Here is a 23,525-nt window from a genome sequence, read left to right as displayed (position 1 = left end):
TATGGCAGGGATAGGCAACTCCGGTCCTGGAGGGCCACTGTCCTGCAGAGTTTAGCTTCAGCCCTGATAAAAACTCACCTGTCTGTATCTATCTAGTAATCCTGAAAACACTGATTGCCTTGTTCAGGTGTGTTTAATTAGGGTTGGAGCTAAACTCTGCAGGACAGTGGCCCTCCAGGACCGGAGTTGCCTATCCCTGTTCTATGGCATCGATGTTAAAATCCCCTTTTAGTAGATTGAATGCAGGTAAGGTGGGACACTTGTCATTTAGATAGATACAGTACCTAGATGTTTATTTCTTTTTATTACTTTTGTTAACCTTAAGGTCCGACTTTAATATTTCATTTTGAATACAGTTGATATGTGTTATTTGCAAGGTATATACCAATAAACATTTTGAGATCATGCACTCCTGACAAATTTTTTTTCAGGTAATGTGACCCATCCCTAATTTATCAAAAATGGATCTTAAAAACACATGATTTATTAACACATCACACAAACATATACCACAGCATATTTAACAGACCCAAAAGCACATAGATGGGCTATGATGAGTAATACTCATCAGTTCACTCAATGCATGTGTAAAGTTCAAAACAACTAGAACATGTTGTGTTGACATGAAATTGAATGAAATTTGAATTTCAAATATCTTAATGAACTCTACAACATATTACAAATGGAACTACAACACATGCAACAACAAATAGGCTAACAAAAATTCAATAAGAGGAACATTTTAAATGGTAACCATATTGTAAAACTTTTTTTCTGTCTGTTGTCTCTAAACACTGGAGATGAACTTAAATTGTGTCCACATTTTAAAGCGTTATATTCTGCATCTACAGATGGTGCCCAACCAGAATGCCTATTACCGCCGCGCCAGCCGCCGCGGCGAAATCACCGCGGCGAAAATAAACCAGCCGCATTTCAAAGTCGTTCCCGAAATGACCGCCAGGTGGCGCAAAGGGACATTGTGCAAATCAGCAGCAATTGCCGTATTTTAAAATGTAAGTGGGTTAAATATAAAACCCTAAGCCTAATAGGCATATTTTTCATATATATAAATAGGCCTATAAGACTACGACAGAATAGAACTAAAGATAGAATCAATTTTAGAACTGAAAAAATAGAATCAAAAGTTAAAAATAGAAACGATATTAGGAGCAATGACGCTGAATATTTTTACTATTCTATTGAGGAATTAGATAAATGAAGAGCTCTCGTGAGCGATACAATTGCATAGTAATTTATAGTGATTTCAAAAGCAGTCCTTAAAAAAAAAAAATACATGGAGTAGTGTGGCATAAATTTTGAGAGATTACGCGGAACGCGTTTTAGTTAAGATCCTGGTTTCAATGCCCTTAATCTATATTGGCTTGGCTACTGCTTTAAAAAAATGTCACAACGCGTTTTGAGATTGTTTTGAATTAAACATTGAAGTTTAAAATGTAGTGTTTTGGCACACCAGGCCGAGTGGCGTTACGCATTGTTCAAAAATCAGGTTTTATTCTGGCATGTTGAATTGGCGTTAGAATTTTTTTTTTTTGATTTATTTGATTTATGAATTTAGATTTCGTTAGATTTTTTTTTTCTCATAACAGCTAAAATAACTTAATATATGCCTTGTCTTAATATGACCTACTTAATATAGGCAATAGGCATATAATAGCCTATATAATAAATTAGCAAAACTTGGCCACTAAATATTTAATTTTCAATTAGGCCTATTTGAATTATCACAATTAAAGTTTTAATTTTATTAAATTGAACAAGCGCAACAATCAGCATTTAATCAAATATTCTAAAAGATGTATTATTAATAATAATGTTATTTCAACATAATATTTCGTTATATCATAATATCGTTTTGTCGACATAATATGTGTGCGTGCAACAAGCAAGTTGTGTATTTAAATCCGGTGATGCGTGCATTGATTTTTATCAATAAACTAGTGTTTTCTTGACGATCGCCATATTTGTAGTGAACGCACCTAGAGATAAATGCACATAAAGACATAATCTGATTATCAGAGAGTAGCCTTTTCTTTTCGTTTTGAATTATTTCGTTTGAAGGCATTTCAAGCTTTGTGTATTTGATGTATTTATCATGTCTGTGTGAGGCATACGCTGAGTTTCGTTAAGTTAGGATGAGATGCGCTCCAGCTGACGTGCAACGCAAGTGACCGCGCGGGCGCCTCCATGATTAGTGTCTGTTATATTTGCTTCTCTTACTTATAAGAGTTATAGGCAACTTACAGGCAATTGGTTGATGAAAAATTGGTTAAAATTAAGATACAATTTATAGAAAACGAAATTCACTTTAAAGAAAGGTTTTCTACTGAACAAAACTTAAAGTCCACATGAATTCAAAATTGACCATATTTACTTTGTTTGCCTAAATTGTTAGTTTTGTGGTGAACAATTCATCCATGCAAGTCAATCCACACAAAAAATTTTTTTGGCTTTGTAATCTTTAATCAAAATCTGAAAATGCCCCTCCCCTCTGCATTGGAGGACCTTCCCTGATGACGTATGTTTGACGGCTTGGTTTGGGAAACGCTTAACCACTCCCCTCAAACCGTTAGTCTGCTATGAGCGAGAGATGGAGAGGAGGAGCGCTAGAGTAAAACCCTGCCCTCTGTTCAATATTCCTTTTCACTGGGAAATACGTCACAGCACTGGAGAAAAGTCGTTTGCAACTTCCGGTTCACGCGGACTTTAATGAAGTGGTCAAAATCATGTCTGACCCACTCCATATCCATCTCTCGATATAGCCTAATGCATCCTATCTTAGGCTACTCGTGCTGTTCACTTTTCATATTCAACATAGATGGAAAAAAAATAATTAAATGAAACCTTGTAACGAATTCACACTGTAGGGTAGACTGTGTACAGTTGAGACACCTTAAATAAGTTGCGTTCGCAGCAAGCACAAGTTGTGATTTTTGCTGTGCACTTGCATATTAGTGTCAGCTGGGAAGGAAATATATAACAGACCTCTTGGAACTTTAATTGAATACATAGCGTTGGTAAAGCATACTGAAATTACATCCCTACAAATTTATTAGGCCCTACTGAAAATAAATGTATCGAATTTAAGCAAAGTAGCCTAAATGTTAAGACTGTAAGCCCTTTGCTTTTTACTTAGCCTATAAAGGACTCTTACAGCCGACTTTGTGTTAATATAATTTGTAGAGGATTTTTTTTAACTCAAACACTAACACTGAAATAAATGAAACTAAATTATTATAATTTTTTGGCACAGACCACGACGAGTGGCGCTATGCATTGTTCCAAAGCCAGGTTTTATTCTGGCATGTTGAATTAGTGTTCGACAAACGCGGCGGCGCGTTCATTTGAATGAAGAGCGCTTCTCGCTCGTGTGAGCGAACACACACTGGAACGTTAGGCCATGTCGCAACGAGTGAATCGTGGCCGAGTGGTTGAACTTACGTTATGATCATTTAGATGACACGGGATCGAATCCCGAACTAACTTAGACTATTGATATTTTTATATTAGCCTATTAATGCATTTTATAGTCTATTGTTGATGCAGAGAGATTTGTCTAGTTCTAAAACATAGTTTTTTGCTTATAGCCTATTTACTAAATAAAATCACCATGCATTTCCATTTTACACTAAGGAACAAATATTATACAATGACTTTACTTCTGTAGCCTATAATAATTCCAATCGTAATTTCAAAAGCAGTTCTGTTAATATATAGGCCTATATATATATATATATATATATATATATATATATATATATATATATATATATGACGTTTAAACGACAAACAATAAAATCAGAACCAGTATTTGCGTTCATGGTTCCAGTGGCAGTAATGCATCCACGGCTTTTCAAAATGTCACAAAGCGTTTTGAGATTGTTTTGAATGAAATATTGAAGTTTATAATGAAGTGTTTTGGCACACCACAACGAGTGGCAAACTCTTTGTTTTGTTTTGCAAACTCAGCTAGCCTGTGGGGGGTTTGGAGAAGGCAATAGTTGCTTTATCGTGGGGGTGCAGGACAGAGGTGTTAATGTTCCGTCTTTCATATGGAGAGTGTCGGAGCCAGCCTGATGAGCAGGCAAAGGCAAAGTTATTTTAAGGTTTAATCTCAAAATCTCCAAAAGTCCATAGCCTATATACAGTAGGCCCTATATCTTATTAAATTATATATTGTAGTTTTATTGATTGTATTTAAAGGTTTTCCACACACAATTTCAATTTAGCAGATACAGAGCTATTTAATTCGCGACCCACCTCGTTTTATTGTAGGTGAATTCAGCAAGGCATGTTGTATCTTTGAAGGAACAAAAGCTATTTGTTACAGTTTTTTCTTTCGTGATTTGTGTGGATGACACACAGCGACATATACAGTATTATCAGCTGTATGGTGTTTTTTACGCTGAAATGCTTAATTTCGAAAAAGACCCGCCGCGCGCAGTGAGGGAGACCAAACTTACTAAAAAAATATCCAGCGCGAGAGAGGCAAAGAAAAACGCCTGTTCTTAATTTATGTTGCTTTGAACTTTTTTTTCGTTTTGTACCGTTTTCATTTTTTAATTTAGCTGCAATTTCTTTGACAATAAATGTAAAATGTTTCTTATTTTGCATCGCAAAGGGAATAAACTCTATCGAATCGATGCAACCCTGTTTAAATAAAACTGTCCCGACACTTTATTCATACCTTGAAATGTGCGATGGGTTTTCAAACTTAATTAATTTTCTTTTTCTTTTACATTTTCATTGTTTATTTTTTAATTGAAAGCAATACTGTATTGAAAGTATTTTTCTGATTTGTTCGATCTGTTTTGGAAAATGTCTACCGTTGCTATGGCCGGGTATTACTGTCAGTCATCTCAATCTCGTGAATGATTCACACACACAAAAAAACATAATTTAGCAGATTAAAGACGAGCTTCATCATCTTCATTTTCTGGTGCAATCGGCTGACAGTCTTCCTTCATCAGATATGTCATAGCGTGCAGCGGCTCAACTGGAATGTAGCAAATTTATGTTAATGTACAATTGATAATTAAACAAGATGATTGACTTTAATAAACAGATGCATATTTAAGCATCATGAACGGAAAAACATAAACACTGTCGGCTATACTGAGATTCGATCTCAGATCGTTTGAAGCTCCGAGAGTCTATTGTTAATGCATTGACCACAGATATCGTCTGAATAGCCTAGGTCTACTATTTTCTCTGTTTTAAAAGTAAAAAAAAAAAAAAAAAATTATGTCAAAAAATAAAAAAAGTGTTTTTACAAGACCTTGTGCTGTTTATTTATTTATTATTATTATTATTATTATTATGCAGATGTTAATTCAGCCATTCTGTTGGAAAAAGATTGTCCCTAATGTAAAATGGAAATGAATGGTAATTTTATTTTAAAAATATAAAATATTTAATAGCCTATAGGCTATAGGAGAAAAAAACAATATGGTGTAGCAATATTTTAGAACTATCAAATCAAATTAATAATAAAAAAGTAGCCCATGTTTGTTCGGGATTTGAAACGTAAGTTATAGCCTACCACTCGGCCACGAATTTGTTTTGTTTTATTTTGTTTGAAATGTATTTTTACATATTTTGCTTTCGTTAATGTTAACCAATTCTGAGCATAATAGGCCTATATTTTTTCCCTAAAAGTTTGTTTTATTCTCTGCTTTGTTTGTTTATATTTTAACATATTCAATCAGTCTCATTTTTGTTCAAATAATGATTTTTTTTTAATTTTTTTTTTTTTTTTTTTTTAAATAAACAGATAGGAAGCTTACCTTTTAAAATGCCGCAGTTGCTGCTGTTTTGCCCTGTCACTTGCCCGGTATAGCCTATAGTAATTTCGCGAACGACTTTGAAATTCGACTGGTTTATTTTTGCTGCGGCATTAGTAATAGGCATTGTGGTTGATTATTTATTAAAGAATTCAACTGATAATCATAACAACGTAAGCCTAATTCTGAATATAAGAAATAATGCTTAAACCGACTAACATCGGTTAGCCTAGTAACTGCAAGTCCTGAAAATGTTTTAATTTTACGGTAAATTATTTTAATTTATTTCACTGTTATGTTTCAGTTAATAAATCTACAAACACATTAAAATAACACGAAGTAAATGACAAGTAACCTATTGACATAGCCTTTCTAAATTATAGAAAAACTGGGCACACGATGTTAACGTGTGTCTACTTTGTTTAAATTAAATGAATTTGAATTCGTTTAACCACAATATTTATCTTAAATTTATCTGTGACCTCAGCTCAGATTACTGCCGCGGCAGATTACGGCATTAAAGAGAATAAACTGACACTTTTCAAAGTCTGTGATTACAGCGCCACTCAGCGGTAAAAGGCAGCAAATACACATCCCAATTTTGCCGCCGCGGGAACGGCGGCGGTAAAAGTCGCATTCTGGTTGGGCACCATCTGTACATTTTAATAATAATAATAATTTGTTACATTTATATAGCGCTTTTCTGGGTACTCAAAGCGCTTTACATGGAAGGGGTGCAGCATCCATATTGGGCCAGAACGCCCACCACACACCAGCTTAATGGTGGAGAGGAGACAGTGATGAAGCCAATCAGTATATGGGGATGATTAGGAGGCCGTGATGGACAGAGGCCAAGGGGCAAATTTGGCCAGGATGCCGGGGTTACACCCCTACTCTTTTTCGAAGGACATCCTAGGACTTTTAATGACCACAGAGAGTCAGGACCTCGGTTTAACGTCTCATTGGAAGGATGGTGCTCTTTGACAGTATAGTGTCCCGATCACTACACTGGGGCGCTAGGACCCACATAGACCACGGGTGAGCACCCCCTGCTGGCCTCACTAACACCTCTTCCAGCAGCAACCTGGTTTTCTCAGGAGGTCTCCCATCCAGGTACTAACCAGGCTTGCTAACCTCTTACAATAACAAAGGTGTAGGTTGATGACGCATAAGCGTAATTATGGAACTTGTCGTCATTGCCAATGAGAGACAGATATCAGAGTCACATGCGAGTCCTGCGGATATAAAGGAATAAGGACATTTCATTCTACTGATCTACCCGCAAGTGTTGAATTAATACTCACAAATACCCCTTTTCCACCAGCATGAACCAGGTGCCAGTTCAGAGCCAGAGCTACAGTATTGCCAGTCCGGAGTTGGTTCGTCTGACGAGCTCTCTAAGATCCGGTTTGCCTTTCCACAAGGTCACTGTATACATCTCATGTTGCCCAGCAATGCTAGCGTGGCAGCGCCAAACACAAACACACCAGGCTTGTTCGAGATGGTTCGGCTTCTCGCAGACCGATCGGCTCATGACATCAAAGCACGGCGAAAGCAATCCAAAAGCACAAGGACTCGTATGCTCTCCAAACACTCCTGCAGCTCCGATTGGTCCGTGCCGCTCCGATGCATCTCGAACAAGCCTTCCATCAACAATGGAGGTCATTGCGTTACTATTGATGCTCATGGCTTTGCGAACCTACATCGGCATCCAAACACGGCGAATCCAACGTGTTCGTGCAGCTAGACCATAATTTGCATAGACGGAGATTACAATCAAGCTGTTATTAGCTTGATTAGCTGCTATTTGAGAAATGGCGGTCACAAGTTTCTGTTCGTCTTGTTGGTCACGGTAACCCCGTCCCCAGGCCCTGACGCAAGCGGTTCTTACTTCTAGACCAGCAATGTTTTGGTGCTACTTAAGAACCACTTTTCCTGGTTCAGAGCTGGTGCTCTGGGTGTCGAAAAACAAAGAACCCATTTGAAACTAGGCTCTAGCTCTGAACCAGCACCAGCACTGCCTTGGTGGAAAAGGGTTAACAAGTCAGTTTATTTGGTGAATTAAACTTGTGAGGTAACGCAGAGCTGTTTCACTTGGTCTACACTATCACACTAAACTGCATTTGAGTGTGTTGAAAGTTATTATTCTATGCGTTTGTTTGTCTGTATGAGACTAGCAGTAAGCTAGATGAACATTAGAATAACATACTGATCATATTCTAACATTTCATCATGTTGAGCTATATGACATTGATTAGTTTTATGTACATTTGCTCAGCTGTCTAATAAAGTACATGCAAGACGCCTCTGTCAAGTTGAAGTTTGTGGCATCTTCTCCTTTTGTCCCAAAGTCTACTTGCCATGGTCCATAATGTTTGAGCGAAAGTGAACATGGACGAGCAATTATTAGGGGTTCAAGCACAAAGTGCTAAAACTTTTGAACTTTTACATTTGGACGGCTACAACAGGGTCATTTAGAAAATGGGCGTGGCAAAATTCACTCGAAAGCCTATAAATCCTAAACGAAAACTCAGAACTTAACGAAAATTGGTGAGCATATGTGAAATAACATTGTAAACAAGCATGCACAATTTTATGGAGATCGGACCATAGGTGGCGCTATAACTGTTAAAAAAGCTTTGAAAACCATATTTTTCCTATGTTAAATTGGCTGGAAATGGTCTTTTCCATGTATGACGTCAGTGGTTAAATGGTTGCCAAATAAAACTTAAGCTGTTTCTCAATTTGCGTTCTTGTCTGTACTTGTGTTCTTGTGGACTTGTGAAACGTCATCAGTCGCTGCCCAAGTACTGTTCCAATTCAAAGTTCACATCTAGCCAAGTCCAGTTCAAATCCCCGGATGTGTTCTTGATCCGCCCCTTTTACCGAGGATGCATCAAGAGGTGACTTGTGCGGACTTGACAAGCCAGGTATCCCAGAATGCATCTCACACCACCAACCAGCAAGCGTCAATAGCAGAGGAGAAACCCCGCGTAATTTAAAAATACTGCTATAAATGTGTCACGAAATGTAGTTTTAAGAGTATTTCAGGCGAGAATGTAGTTGTTTAAAGCTCAAATCTTTGGTTTATTTATAAAGATAGCGCCTATTTGAAAATTTGATCTGACGTTTTCGGAGTTGTCGAGAACCAGGAAATCGGACGCTCGGCGCTCGTACCCCGCCGAGAACAGCCTTTCCTCGGCTTCTGCTGCTGACTTGCCGCTGTCTCGGATGTCTCTAGTCTAGTGGTATAACCTTTTACAGTCTATGGGTATAACATGAGATTTAAATCGTCTTGTGTATATCCAACAGGCGATTTATTTATTTTATTTGTCTCATTAATGTATTATTTGTTCCCTGGCAAAACGTTTTAGCTGAGGGCAAAGTGAAGTTATAGCTTTATTTAACGTTAGTCTATATAACTATGTAGCCTAGAGAGCTGACTTATGTTTGACTGAATCGTTGGCTTTATTATTGTATAGCTTCTTATACCTTTTAGGCTACTTACACTTTTAGAATGGCTATTATTGATCATTAAAACTGACATTTAGCAAAAAAGGTTATGTGATTTTATTTTATATATTTAAAACATAAAATATTTTATTATAATAGCCTACATGTTGCCTTCATTCTCTTCACTGTACAGGATATACATATATGACACAACCCTGTCTCTTTTTGCTAAATGTTCGTTTTAATGATCAATATTATAATGTTTTTTATTCATCATATTTTTAAAATGAAAACAAAAAGAGTCAGGGTTGTGCTTTATATTTCGTGTTGTTGTAAATATGCAGTGAAGATAATCAATTGCGTTGCCTGAACCTCATTTGTGTGGCCATTATGTTAAAGATCTTTTTTAAATGAAAATGAAAAGAGGCAAAGTGGTGGTTTATAACATATTGTTTTATTTGTAGCCTATAAAGAGATAACCGGAGTGGCCAGAGCAAGCTGAGTGACGCTATCAAGTACGCCGCTGTTCCATTTGCAGAATTATCGGACTTGCGTCCTCCCGTCCTCGGGAGTTCGTTCTCCTGAGTCAAACTTGTCAGTCCGAACTACCAAGGACTCAAGTCCAAACTTTGTGTACTCGGTATTGAGAAACGTCTTTAATGTCTTTTTATGCATTTGTGCTTAAAGGCCTTAAATGCTTGAACCCCGATAAATGCTGCTTGCAGCTTTGATTTAAAATGGGAATTTCTCTGAAATTAAAAATCTTTGGGAACTTTTGGGATACTGGAAGTACACAACTGCAGGAAATATATATCATACTTTGCAAGTGATTTTTGGTTATTTTATTACAAAAATCTTACATATTCTAGCTTTAAACACCTTACAAGAAAACCAAGACATTTTGCATTTTGATTCCCTGTTAACTGTAGTAACAAACTGTCAGAATAATATACCCATTTGTTGACATTTAGCGAGAAACCTTATAATTTCAAAAATAAAATCTTATGTCAGAGGTGATGTCTACCTTGAACAATAAAGGTGTCCTCCCTTGAGATCTAGCCACACCCTCCAGTGTCATATTGCATCAACCTAAACCATTGTATCATTTAAAGAAATAGTGTATCTTTAATTAAAGGCCATTGTCATGCTCTGAAAGTGTTAACCCATTGAGCACAGTAAATCAAACTAAACAACCCATTTTGCCTGCATTCACCCTACATTTTTTTTAAGAGTGCATTTACTATTGGAAGCTTTGGCCAAAAAGCCTCTGAAAAGACCAAGAAAGAAAACATGGGAATGTTCAGGTTCTGAAATATACTTTAATGTAGGACACATACAAAGAATACACAAGGAAAATCATGATTATCCTATTTTAATCTGCTCTTCCACCATATCCGACTCCCTCATCTTTGACTCTCAGTGCCTTCCTCCACATGGTTTCTTGGGGGGCACTTCAGTCTTCTGCCACAGACTTGGAGTAGTAATACCAATCACACCGAGAGCAATTATCGGTCCAGCATTCCCACTGAGTTTACTCTCCTCATCTGAACCCATTCCCAGATCATCCTCCTTCTCATGAACCGCCACCGCACGTCCCAGAATGGAATAAGGCCCAAAGAGCTTGGCGTCTGGAAGCGTCAGGAACTGCCTTATAACTCCTTTCTCGGAAGCAAAGTTGCCCAGGTCTCCAGGATGATGAGGGTGGTCAACGCCGTTTGGATTATAATGAGGACCAACAGTGATGCTGCCTTGACTGAGGTCTCCATACTGATGGATGTGCATGGCACGCTCTTGACGATCGATGGCAGGCAAACCACGGAGGTTGATTTTCACTTCTAAATCTCCATTGGGGAAGACCTGCTTGAAGAGGATTTGCCCAAAGATCTTTGGCTGGTTACGTGGCAAATTGGGGCTGGGAGTTACTTCACAAGTGGCATAGATGGTGTTGTCGAACTCCACGACTTCCGGCTGTGGAGCTTCGGCAGGCAAACACTCCTCCGTGTGGAACTCTCCTCCTTGTATATGCAGCACCAGCAATATCAGAGGGAATATTAGGATGATTTTCTCCATGTTGATCTTTAAAGCCTACAATGAAAAGTGGATTCAGTGAAATCATGCCATTGGTTTAAGAACGTAATATTTTTGATAAAAGGTCAAAGCTTTGTTGCAGGGAGCTTTGAGAATAGAAGTTGCATTAGGTAAAATAGCACAACCAGATTAGTTTGCAACGGATAACCATACAAGAACCCAGACAGCAACCAGATCTGGCCCACATCTGGGCCGTGTGTAATCCATGTGTACCAGATGTGGGCCGACACCATGTTGCTGTCTAGAAAAGTCTAATTTTTAAATTGCTATGTACCCTTGTGAAAATAATAATAATAATAATTAAAAAAAAAAAAACTTATTTGTATTGGATGTGTACCTGTAGTATCTTGAATGTACAATAACAATAATAAATAAAACTTGCAGATAACACTGATGAATTATAAAAAGCCACTTAAGTGTACATACATATACTTTCATAAGCGTCACACCTGCCAGCCAAAGTTCCCATGATACAAACCAATGACATACAGGTGGATGCAATCACACTAAAATGAGTCCAGGCAAAGGTTCATGGAAATGGAAAAGGTCTAGGGAGAAGAGCCCTCTGGTGGCCATGATAGGGCTTCTGCTGGCAGGAGTGACATTAAGTACATGTACACTTTAAAAAAAAAAAATAATAATAATGCCAAACTAAGCGTTTCACTTTAAAGTATATTATGTTTTGAAAATCTTTTTGTTGTGCTTTAAAAGTACACTTAATTTGAGCTGTTGTTGCCTACATGTTATTTAATATTAAATATAAAAGTTAAGATTTTCTGATTCTGATATTTTTCACAAGGACAGGTAAAATAAAAGATAATATCTATACTTTTGCTTAAACTAAACTTTTTTTAGTTGTACTAAATCAAGTCAGTTGAAGGAGAAATTGGAATGGAGAAAACAAAAACAAAACAAGCCTAAAACAGCAAAGGTGCACTACCGTACAGCTGAAAAGTTGTCCTCAATCCGTGTGGAGCCTGAATATTGCAGTCACAAAAATACTACAACACTTAATCCGTGTGCAGTCCTGACCTGGGGTTGAGAGAATGTTCCTTTTGGTTGCTCTTATAGGAACTCATGTTGAGCTACAAGTTAACCATGATAGTCTGTTAGTCACTAATTAAGTTCACCTGTGTTTCATTTAGCTCCCTTTGTTTGCCTGTTTAAATATAGCACTGGCTGCGTTCGAAACCGCATACTCAATGAGTAGGTACTTAATTTCAATAAGTACTTACTTAACGAGCGCTAAAAGAGTAGGTACTTTATAGCCAGATCTCGTTGAGTATGAATGAGAACCGGACATCTGCCATGTTGACGTTATCATGTGACCTACGACGCGTTATCACAAGCGCAACAACTTAAAAGATTTTGACTTAAAAGACTTAAACGACACGTTTAATTAATCTGTCTGTAAATATCATGATATTGATTAAACTTGCTCCTTTTGTGGACTTTTTGAAGAAACTGCTGCCCATTTATTTTGTGAGTACATTTAGGGTTGATTTAAGTTCTTATACCCTACTAATGTGACCCACCGTTTTATCCTTAACGATATTTATTTTTATTACGAAATCCCAAAATTGTCATCTCTTAAATGTTGTTAATTTCTTTATTTTATATCCAAATATTTTCATCCATAAGCAAAAGTGGCTTACTGCTTTATGTTTTCCTCTTTTTCTTGTTAAATTTAACTCTCGTTTCATCCCTCAGGCCTATAAATAACAGAAAATGCATTTTTTAAATGTATTATATAATTAATTATTTAAGAAAATATATATTTAGATATTCAACCTTATAGGTTTTTTCCTGTGTATAAAATCTCATGTTTGCAAACCCATGAATGATATATATATATATATATATATATACATATATATAGGCCTATAGATAGATAGATATATATACACATATACCTCATAACATCAGTAACTCGACAGCCCTACCTAGAACGGTTTTCCTCAGCGTTTGTAATGTCTGCACAAAGGGCTGCTGTGCGAAGATTGGAGAAAACTGTTGATTTTATACTCGAAAAATTTAAGTATCATTATTAAAAATTAATATTACCCCAGAACGAATTGCATTGCTATCCCACCCCAAAACATACAATAATAACAACGATAAATGCTGACCAATTAATTATATTACTTTTTACTGAAAATGATATAATTCAATAAAACAAACAAAATGTAATGTATTTCATTTGAAATAGCTATGCATGAATACACTCTAGATGTGTATATAGCGAACATACCTACATTTTCATTCAAACAATAAATAAAGCATGAATTAATTGTATTTTATTTACTGACAACAATGAGAAATATTAATAAATTAGTTAAAGAATGAATCAAAGTCACCATCACACAATAAACAAATGCATATACAAGTCAACACATGAAACAAAGCTTTATTCAAACTACAATCATGTATGTAGACTACAGGCGCTGAACCCCACATCCTTCTGCCGTCTCAACACAGCGGTTCCTATTCTGCGGCTTTATTCTGATGGATCAGCTGACCGCCAGAGGTGAGCCGTGCCTTCGTGCCGGAGGTTGTTGCGTGATGTGTTGTGCTTCACAATCTGAGGCAATAAGGGCAGGTGGAGTGATGGAGGGTCTCATGAGGGCAGGTGGAGGGTCTCATGAGGGCAGGTGGAGTGATGGAGGGTCTCATCCATGGCACCATCTCCAGGATTCAGCTCTGGGCTCCTCATCCTCAGTACTCACACCAGTCTGCTGACATTTCAGATGCTGCAAAAATGCACAAACATAACACAAAAGCAGTCATTATTTTTAGAAGACAAAAATGCATTTTTTCCACAAATGCCGCCATCATCTTTCCTTGCAGGTCCTGCTCCACCACAACAGCTGTGCAGCAAATGCACAGAAATCAAGAATCAGAAAAGTGCTGTAGTAGCTCAGTTTGAAATTACAATAATTTAAATAAACTACAACTTAATATTTAAATAGTTGTTGTTATTCATTTCTGTAATGTCACAAAGCCTTTGATGGCAGCATTCAGCTTCATGAGACTCACATACCTCTGTGATTTATGAGCTCAACACTACATTTACATGTTGAGGTTGTTTTAACTTTTTATCCTACATAAATGTTCCTTAATTTATCAACAGTACTAATGGACAAATAAAATAGATAACTTATGTTTAGTTACTTTATAGATTGGTTCTACATAATAGCACACATCACTCAGATGCCTATTTCATGTCTATTAGACGTAGTAATCTGCAATTCTTATAGAAGAGTTTCTTGCCAGATATTAAATAGACATTTAGTAATTGTATTTAAGATGTATACGGTTTAAAATGTATGCAAATCCACTTTGGAGACGTATGTGTCCTTACTGGAGCTTCTCTGTTAGCTATATGTAAGCTGCTCATCCTATCCCATAATAAAATGTGATTTACAGCAAAATCACAAATATATAGCGTCTTTACACCTTCAACAATTCAACAGTTTACTGTACAGTAGTTCAACACATGCGATCATTTGATTTGTAAAACTCACATTTGAAAACAGTCTCGTCCGTCATCCTTTCCGTCACGTTCGAGTATGACCTATCCTTCTTCTTCTTTTTTATGACGTATCCTCTCGCGTGGCCTCCTGGGATAGAAGAGTATCCATCGGTTGAGCACTCAAAAATCTGTCCAGAATCAGTAAGCCATCCGGGAACTTCTCGCCTACTCTTTTATGAATATCGATGTTTCGAACGTACTGCTTCCTTCACGTACTGTTTTCGCCTACTATATAGTAGGAAAGTAGGCATATTCGAACGCACTTAAGTCCGAATCTCGCGATAATTAGTACGTCGCCCAGGTAATTCTCGCCTACTCTTTTGGATTCGTACATACTTTTTCGCTCGCCTACTCTTTTTCCCATACTAAATAGTAGGGAAGTATGCGGTTTCGAACGCAGCCACTCAGTTTATTCAGTTCTTTGTCTTGCACAATGTGTTCTCCAGTGTTTTGTGTTTATTAAAAGAAGTACTGCTATAGTTTTTTTTTTACGATTGCTATGACAGATTTTTCAATACTTTTAACAATTTTCCAAAACTCTTAACACAGTTAGCACTACATCCGTCTATGTAACCTATACTATTAACACATTTCTCGTTGCTTTAACACAAAATGCATACAATTAACACAAATTTAAAATGCTTGAACTTCTTTTACACACAAGCTCAAACAAGACCAAAACAATGGATTTTTACTGCCAAATTTACCGATGCTTTAAACAATGTGTGTCAGAACAGATAACACCATGTTCTGAACCTAACAGGCTAAAGTCAAGGTAAACAGCTGTTTATATTGTGAATTGAAACCCAAATATATCCCCTGTATTTTATCCTATTGTTACTGAGAAACAATTATGCAATAATATAAATCACAGCTGATTCCCATCTAGGAAACACACTCAGGTGTTGAGGTTCTTTCAATCGCATGATCATATGGTATACTGTAACCGAACATTCTATAAAGCACTCTGAGATGGGTCTTTTTTTATTGAATTTCTGCAGCAAAAGACCTACAGTAAACCCAACAAAACAAAAATGTAGAGAGGCTTCAAAAGAAACTGCAGTGCAAAACACAATCTATGATCAATACAATATACTGTCTGTTGTATAAGGGCATACCTGACACGTATACAATAATGCAGTTTCTGTAATTCCATCTGATGTTAGTGTTTTTATGACATTGTGCTATGATTGACTAAATCTTCCTGTTGGACAGCTATGTTACATATGTTAGTGTTTTGAAAAATGATTTGATTTGGAGACATGTTTGCAGTGTTCTGGTAGGCATAGTGTATTATTGTATTTAGAAAATTAGTGTTGGAGTTTAGTTTACAGTGTGTGATTTTGAGCATGAAATAAACTGTTTTGCCAATTGTGTGTTGCAGGTGTGTTGGTGCGTTAAGAGTTTAGGAAAGTTGTTAAAAGTACTGAAAAAACTGTACTTGTCTTTGAAGGCAGAAGTACAAATTTCTGAGGGAATGATTCTTCTATGGCAGGGATAGGCAACTCCGGTCCTGGAGGGCCACTGTCCTGCAGAGTTTAGCTTCAGCCCTGATAAAAACTCACCTGTCTGTATCTATCTAGTAATCCTGAAAACACTGATTGCCTTGTTCAGGTGTGTTTAATTAGGGTTGGAGCTAAACTCTGCAGGACAGTGGCCCTCCAGGACCGGAGTTGCCTATCCCTGTTCTATGGCATCGATGTTAAAATCCCCTTTTAGTAGATTGAATGCAGGTAAGGTGGGACACTTGTCATTTAGATAGATACAGTACCTAGATGTTTATTTCTTTTTATTACTTTTGTTAACCTTAAGGTCCGACTTTAATATTTCATTTTGAATACAGTTGATATGTGTTATTTGCAAGGTATATACCAATAAACATTTTGAGATCATGCACTCCTGACAAATTTTTTTTCAGGTAATGTGACCCATCCCTAATTTATCAAAAATGGATCTTAAAAACACATGATTTATTAACACATCACACAAACATATACCACAGCATATTTAACAGACCCAAAAGCACATAGATGGGCTATGATGAGTAATACTCATCAGTTCACTCAATGCATGTGTAAAGTTCAAAACAACTAGAACATGTTGTGTTGACATGAAATTGAATGAAATTTGAATTTCAAATATCTTAATGAACTCTACAACATATTACAAATGGAACTACAACACATGCAACAACAAATAGGCTAACAAAAATTCAATAAGAGGAACATTTTAAATGGTAACCATATTGTAAAACTTTTTTTCTGTCTGTTGTCTCTAAACACTGGAGATGAACTTAAATTGTGTCCACATTTTAAAGCGTTATATTCTGCATCTACATTTTAATAATAATAATAATTTGTTACATTTATATAGCGCTTTTCTGGGTACTCAAAGCGCTTTACATGGAAGGGGTGCAGCATCCATATTGGGCCAGAACGCCCACCACACACCAGCTTAATGGTGGAGAGGAGACAGTGATGAAGCCAATCAGTATATGGGGATGATTAGGAGGCCGTGATGGACAGAGGCCAAGGGGCAAATTTGGCCAGGATGCCGGGGTTACACCCCTACTCTTTTTCGAAGGACATCCTAGGACTTTTAATGACCACAGAGAGTCAGGACCTCGGTTTAACGTCTCATTGGAAGGATGGTGCTCTTTGACAGTATAGTGTCCCGATCACTACACTGGGGCGCTAGGACCCACATAGACCACGGGTGAGCACCCCCTGCTGGCCTCACTAACACCTCTTCCAGCAGCAACCTGGTTTTCTCAGGAGGTCTCCCATCCAGGTACTAACCAGGCTTGCTAACCTCTTACAATAACAAAGGTGTAGGTTGATGACGCATAAGCGTAATTATGGAACTTGTCGTCATTGCCAATGAGAGACAGATATCAGAGTCACATGCGAGTCCTGCGGATATAAAGGAATAAGGACATTTCATTCTACTGATCTACCCGCAAGTGTTGAATTAATACTCACAAATACCCCTTTTCCACCAGCATGAACCAGGTGCCAGTTCAGAGCCAGAGCTACAGTATTGCCAGTCCGGAGTTGGTTCGTCTGACGAGCTCTCTAAGATCCGGTTTGCCTTTCCACAAGGTCACTGTATACATCTCATGTTGCCCAGCAATGCTAGCGTGGCAGCGCCAAACACAAACACACCAGGCTTGTTCGAGATGGTTCGGCTTCTCGCAGACCGATCGGCTCATGACATCAAAGCACGGCGAAAGCAATCCAAAAGCACAAGGACTCGTATGCTCTCCAAACACTCCTGCAGCTCCGATTGGTCCGTGCCGCTCCGATGCATCTCGAACAAGCCTTCCATCAACAATGGAGGTCATTGCGTTACTATTGATGCTCATGGCTTTGCGAACCTACATCGGCATCCAAACACGGCGAATCCAACGTGTTCGTGCAGCTAGACCATAATTTGCATAGACGGAGATTACAATCAAGCTGTTATTAGCTTGATTAGCTGCTATTTGAGAAATGGCGGTCACAAGTTTCTGTTCGTCTTGTTGGTCACGGTAACCCCGTCCCCAGGCCCTGACGCAAGCGGTTCTTACTTCTAGACCAGCAATGTTTTGGTGCTACTTAAGAACCACTTTTCCTGGTTCAGAGCTGGTGCTCTGGGTGTCGAAAAACAAAGAACCCATTTGAAACTAGGCTCTAGCTCTGAACCAGCACCAGCACTGCCTTGGTGGAAAAGGGTTAACAAGTCAGTTTATTTGGTGAATTAAACTTGTGAGGTAACGCAGAGCTGTTTCACTTGGTCTACACTATCACACTAAACTGCATTTGAGTGTGTTGAAAGTTATTATTCTATGCGTTTGTTTGTCTGTATGAGACTAGCAGTAAGCTAGATGAACATTAGAATAACATACTGATCATATTCTAACATTTCATCATGTTGAGCTATATGACATTGATTAGTTTTATGTACATTTGCTCAGCTGTCTAATAAAGTACATGCAAGACGCCTCTGTCAAGTTGAAGTTTGTGGCATCTTCTCCTTTTGTCCCAAAGTCTACTTGCCATGGTCCATAATGTTTGAGCGAAAGTGAACATGGACGAGCAATTATTAGGGGTTCAAGCACAAAGTGCTAAAACTTTTGAACTTTTACATTTGGACGGCTACAACAGGGTCATTTAGAAAATGGGCGTGGCAAAATTCACTCGAAAGCCTATAAATCCTAAACGAAAACTCAGAACTTAACGAAAATTGGTGAGCATATGTGAAATAACATTGTAAACAAGCATGCACAATTTTATGGAGATCGGACCATAGGTGGCGCTATAACTGTTAAAAAAGCTTTGAAAACCATATTTTTCCTATGTTAAATTGGCTGGAAATGGTCTTTTCCATGTATGACGTCAGTGGTTAAATGGTTGCCAAATAAAACTTAAGCTGTTTCTCAATTTGCGTTCTTGTCTGTACTTGTGTTCTTGTGGACTTGTGAAACGTCATCAGTCGCTGCCCAAGTACTGTTCCAATTCAAAGTTCACATCTAGCCAAGTCCAGTTCAAATCCCCGGATGTGTTCTTGATCCGCCCCTTTTACCGAGGATGCATCAAGAGGTGACTTGTGCGGACTTGACAAGCCAGGTATCCCAGAATGCATCTCACACCACCAACCAGCAAGCGTCAATAGCAGAGGAGAAACCCCGCGTAATTTAAAAATACTGCTATAAATGTGTCACGAAATGTAGTTTTAAGAGTATTTCAGGCGAGAATGTAGTTGTTTAAAGCTCAAATCTTTGGTTTATTTATAAAGATAGCGCCTATTTGAAAATTTGATCTGACGTTTTCGGAGTTGTCGAGAACCAGGAAATCGGACGCTCGGCGCTCGTACCCCGCCGAGAACAGCCTTTCCTCGGCTTCTGCTGCTGACTTGCCGCTGTCTCGGATGTCTCTAGTCTAGTGGTATAACCTTTTACAGTCTATGGGTATAACATGAGATTTAAATCGTCTTGTGTATATCCAACAGGCGATTTATTTATTTTATTTGTCTCATTAATGTATTATTTGTTCCCTGGCAAAACGTTTTAGCTGAGGGCAAAGTGAAGTTATAGCTTTATTTAACGTTAGTCTATATAACTATGTAGCCTAGAGAGCTGACTTATGTTTGACTGAATCGTTGGCTTTATTATTGTATAGCTTCTTATACCTTTTAGGCTACTTACACTTTTAGAATGGCTATTATTGATCATTAAAACTGACATTTAGCAAAAAAGGTTATGTGATTTTATTTTATATATTTAAAACATAAAATATTTTATTATAATAGCCTACATGTTGCCTTCATTCTCTTCACTGTACAGGATATACATATATGACACAACCCTGTCTCTTTTTGCTAAATGTTCGTTTTAATGATCAATATTATAATGTTTTTTATTCATCATATTTTTAAAATGAAAACAAAAAGAGTCAGGGTTGTGCTTTATATTTCGTGTTGTTGTAAATATGCAGTGAAGATAATCAATTGCGTTGCCTGAACCTCATTTGTGTGGCCATTATGTTAAAGATCTTTTTTAAATGAAAATGAAAAGAGGCAAAGTGGTGGTTTATAACATATTGTTTTATTTGTAGCCTATAAAGAGATAACCGGAGTGGCCAGAGCAAGCTGAGTGACGCTATCAAGTACGCCGCTGTTCCATTTGCAGAATTATCGGACTTGCGTCCTCCCGTCCTCGGGAGTTCGTTCTCCTGAGTCAAACTTGTCAGTCCGAACTACCAAGGACTCAAGTCCAAACTTTGTGTACTCGGTATTGAGAAACGTCTTTAATGTCTTTTTATGCATTTGTGCTTAAAGGCCTTAAATGCTTGAACCCCGATAAATGCTGCTTGCAGCTTTGATTTAAAATGGGAATTTCTCTGAAATTAAAAATCTTTGGGAACTTTTGGGATACTGGAAGTACACAACTGCAGGAAATATATATCATACTTTGCAAGTGATTTTTGGTTATTTTATTACAAAAATCTTACATATTCTAGCTTTAAACACCTTACAAGAAAACCAAGACATTTTGCATTTTGATTCCCTGTTAACTGTAGTAACAAACTGTCAGAATAATATACCCATTTGTTGACATTTAGCGAGAAACCTTATAATTTCAAAAATAAAATCTTATGTCAGAGGTGATGTCTACCTTGAACAATAAAGGTGTCCTCCCTTGAGATCTAGCCACACCCTCCAGTGTCATATTGCATCAACCTAAACCATTGTATCATTTAAAGAAATAGTGTATCTTTAATTAAAGGCCATTGTCATGCTCTGAAAGTGTTAACCCATTGAGCACAGTAAATCAAACTAAACAACCCATTTTGCCTGCATTCACCCTACATTTTTTTTAAGAGTGCATTTACTATTGGAAGCTTTGGCCAAAAAGCCTCTGAAAAGACCAAGAAAGAAAACATGGGAATGTTCAGGTTCTGAAATATACTTTAATGTAGGACACATACAAAGAATACACAAGGAAAATCATGATTATCCTATTTTAATCTGCTCTTCCACCATATCCGACTCCCTCATCTTTGACTCTCAGTGCCTTCCTCCACATGGTTTCTTGGGGGGCACTTCAGTCTTCTGCCACAGACTTGGAGTAGTAATACCAATCACACCGAGAGCAATTATCGGTCCAGCATTCCCACTGAGTTTACTCTCCTCATCTGAACCCATTCCCAGATCATCCTCCTTCTCATGAACCGCCACCGCACGTCCCAGAATGGAATAAGGCCCAAAGAGCTTGGCGTCTGGAAGCGTCAGGAACTGCCTTATAACTCCTTTCTCGGAAGCAAAGTTGCCCAGGTCTCCAGGATGATGAGGGTGGTCAACGCCGTTTGGATTATAATGAGGACCAACAGTGATGCTGCCTTGACTGAGGTCTCCATACTGATGGATGTGCATGGCACGCTCTTGACGATCGATGGCAGGCAAACCACGGAGGTTGATTTTCACTTCTAAATCTCCATTGGGGAAGACCTGCTTGAAGAGGATTTGCCCAAAGATCTTTGGCTGGTTACGTGGCAAATTGGGGCTGGGAGTTACTTCACAAGTGGCATAGATGGTGTTGTCGAACTCCACGACTTCCGGCTGTGGAGCTTCGGCAGGCAAACACTCCTCCGTGTGGAACTCTCCTCCTTGTATATGCAGCACCAGCAATATCAGAGGGAATATTAGGATGATTTTCTCCATGTTGATCTTTAAAGCCTACAATGAAAAGTGGATTCAGTGAAATCATGCCATTGGTTTAAGAACGTAATATTTTTGATAAAAGGTCAAAGCTTTGTTGCAGGGAGCTTTGAGAATAGAAGTTGCATTAGGTAAAATAGCACAACCAGATTAGTTTGCAACGGATAACCATACAAGAACCCAGACAGCAACCAGATCTGGCCCACATCTGGGCCGTGTGTAATCCATGTGTACCAGATGTGGGCCGACACCATGTTGCTGTCTAGAAAAGTCTAATTTTTAAATTGCTATGTACCCTTGTGAAAATAATAATAATAATAATTAAAAAAAAAAAAACTTATTTGTATTGGATGTGTACCTGTAGTATCTTGAATGTACAATAACAATAATAAATAAAACTTGCAGATAACACTGATGAATTATAAAAAGCCACTTAAGTGTACATACATATACTTTCATAAGCGTCACACCTGCCAGCCAAAGTTCCCATGATACAAACCAATGACATACAGGTGGATGCAATCACACTAAAATGAGTCCAGGCAAAGGTTCATGGAAATGGAAAAGGTCTAGGGAGAAGAGCCCTCTGGTGGCCATGATAGGGCTTCTGCTGGCAGGAGTGACATTAAGTACATGTACACTTTAAAAAAAAATAATAATAATAATGCCAAACTAAGAGTTTCACTTTAAAGTATATTATGTTTTGAAAATCTTTTTGTTGTGCTTTAAAAGTACACTTAATTTGAGCTGTTGTTGCCTACATGTTATTTAATATTAAATATAAAAGTTAAGATTTTCTGATTCTGATATTTTTCACAAGGACAGGTAAAATAAAAGATAATATCTATACTTTTGCTTAAACTAAACTTTTTTTAGTTGTACTAAATCAAGTCAGTTGAAGGAGAAATTGGAATGGAGAAAACAAAAACAAGCCTAAAACAGCAAAGGTGCACTACCGTACAGCTGAAAAGTTGTCCTCAATCCGTGTGGAGCCTGAATATTGCAGTCACAAAAATACTACAACACTTAATCCGTGTGCAGTCCTGACCTGGGGTTGAGAGAATGTTCCTTTTGGTTGCTCTTATAGGAACTCATGTTGAGCTACAAGTTAACCATGATAGTCTGTTAGTCACTAATTAAGTTCACCTGTGTTTCATTTAGCTCCCTTTGTTTGCCTGTTTAAATATAGCACTCAGTTTATTCAGTTCTTTGTCTTGCACAATGTGTTCTCCAGTGTTTTGTGTTTATTAAAAGAAGTACTGCTATAGTTTTTTTTTTACGATTGCTATGACAGATTTTTCAATACTTTTAACAATTTTCCAAAACTCTTAACACAGTTAGCACTACATCCGTCTATGTAACCTATACTATTAACACATTTCTCGTTGCTTTAACACAAAATGCATACAATTAACACAAATTTAAAATGCTTGAACTTCTTTTACACACAAGCT

The 23,525-nt window shown here is 37.6% G+C and overlaps 2 protein-coding genes and 1 long non-coding RNA gene across 3 annotated transcripts; all 3 read right to left on the bottom strand.

Moving 5' to 3' along the window:
• Positions 1-10,556: 10,556 nt before the first annotated feature.
• On the bottom strand, positions 10,557-12,409 carry LOC311096102 (extracellular superoxide dismutase [Cu-Zn]-like). Its single transcript, XM_084135074.1, has 2 exons — positions 12,288-12,409; positions 10,557-11,339 (listed from the first exon to the last, which is right to left on the bottom strand). The coding sequence occupies exon 2, from the start codon at positions 11,322-11,324 to the stop codon at positions 10,671-10,673; it is 654 nt and encodes a 217-aa protein (XP_083991200.1). The 5' UTR covers positions 11,325-11,339; positions 12,288-12,409; the 3' UTR covers positions 10,557-10,670.
• Positions 12,410-13,622: 1,213 nt separating this feature from the next.
• Positions 13,623-15,270, bottom strand: LOC311079261. The gene is made up of 2 exons (XR_014605374.1): positions 14,867-15,270; positions 13,623-14,092 (listed from the first exon to the last, which is right to left on the bottom strand). It is a non-coding gene; the product is annotated as an uncharacterized lncRNA (long non-coding RNA).
• A 6,036-nt stretch (positions 15,271-21,306) lies between these two features.
• Positions 21,307-23,154, bottom strand: LOC311096299 (extracellular superoxide dismutase [Cu-Zn]-like). Its single transcript, XM_084135365.1, has 2 exons — positions 23,033-23,154; positions 21,307-22,089 (listed from the first exon to the last, which is right to left on the bottom strand). The coding sequence occupies exon 2, from the start codon at positions 22,072-22,074 to the stop codon at positions 21,421-21,423; it is 654 nt and encodes a 217-aa protein (XP_083991491.1). The 5' UTR covers positions 22,075-22,089; positions 23,033-23,154; the 3' UTR covers positions 21,307-21,420.
• Positions 23,155-23,525: the final 371 nt, after the last annotated feature.

Source organism: Abramis brama (genome assembly GCF_963993115.1).
Source record: "Abramis brama genome assembly, chromosome: 1".
Lineage (NCBI taxonomy): Eukaryota > Metazoa > Chordata > Actinopteri > Cypriniformes > Leuciscidae > Abramis > Abramis brama.
Note: the sequence above shows the minus strand (reverse complement) of the source record. Positions and strands in the feature narration are given on the sequence as shown.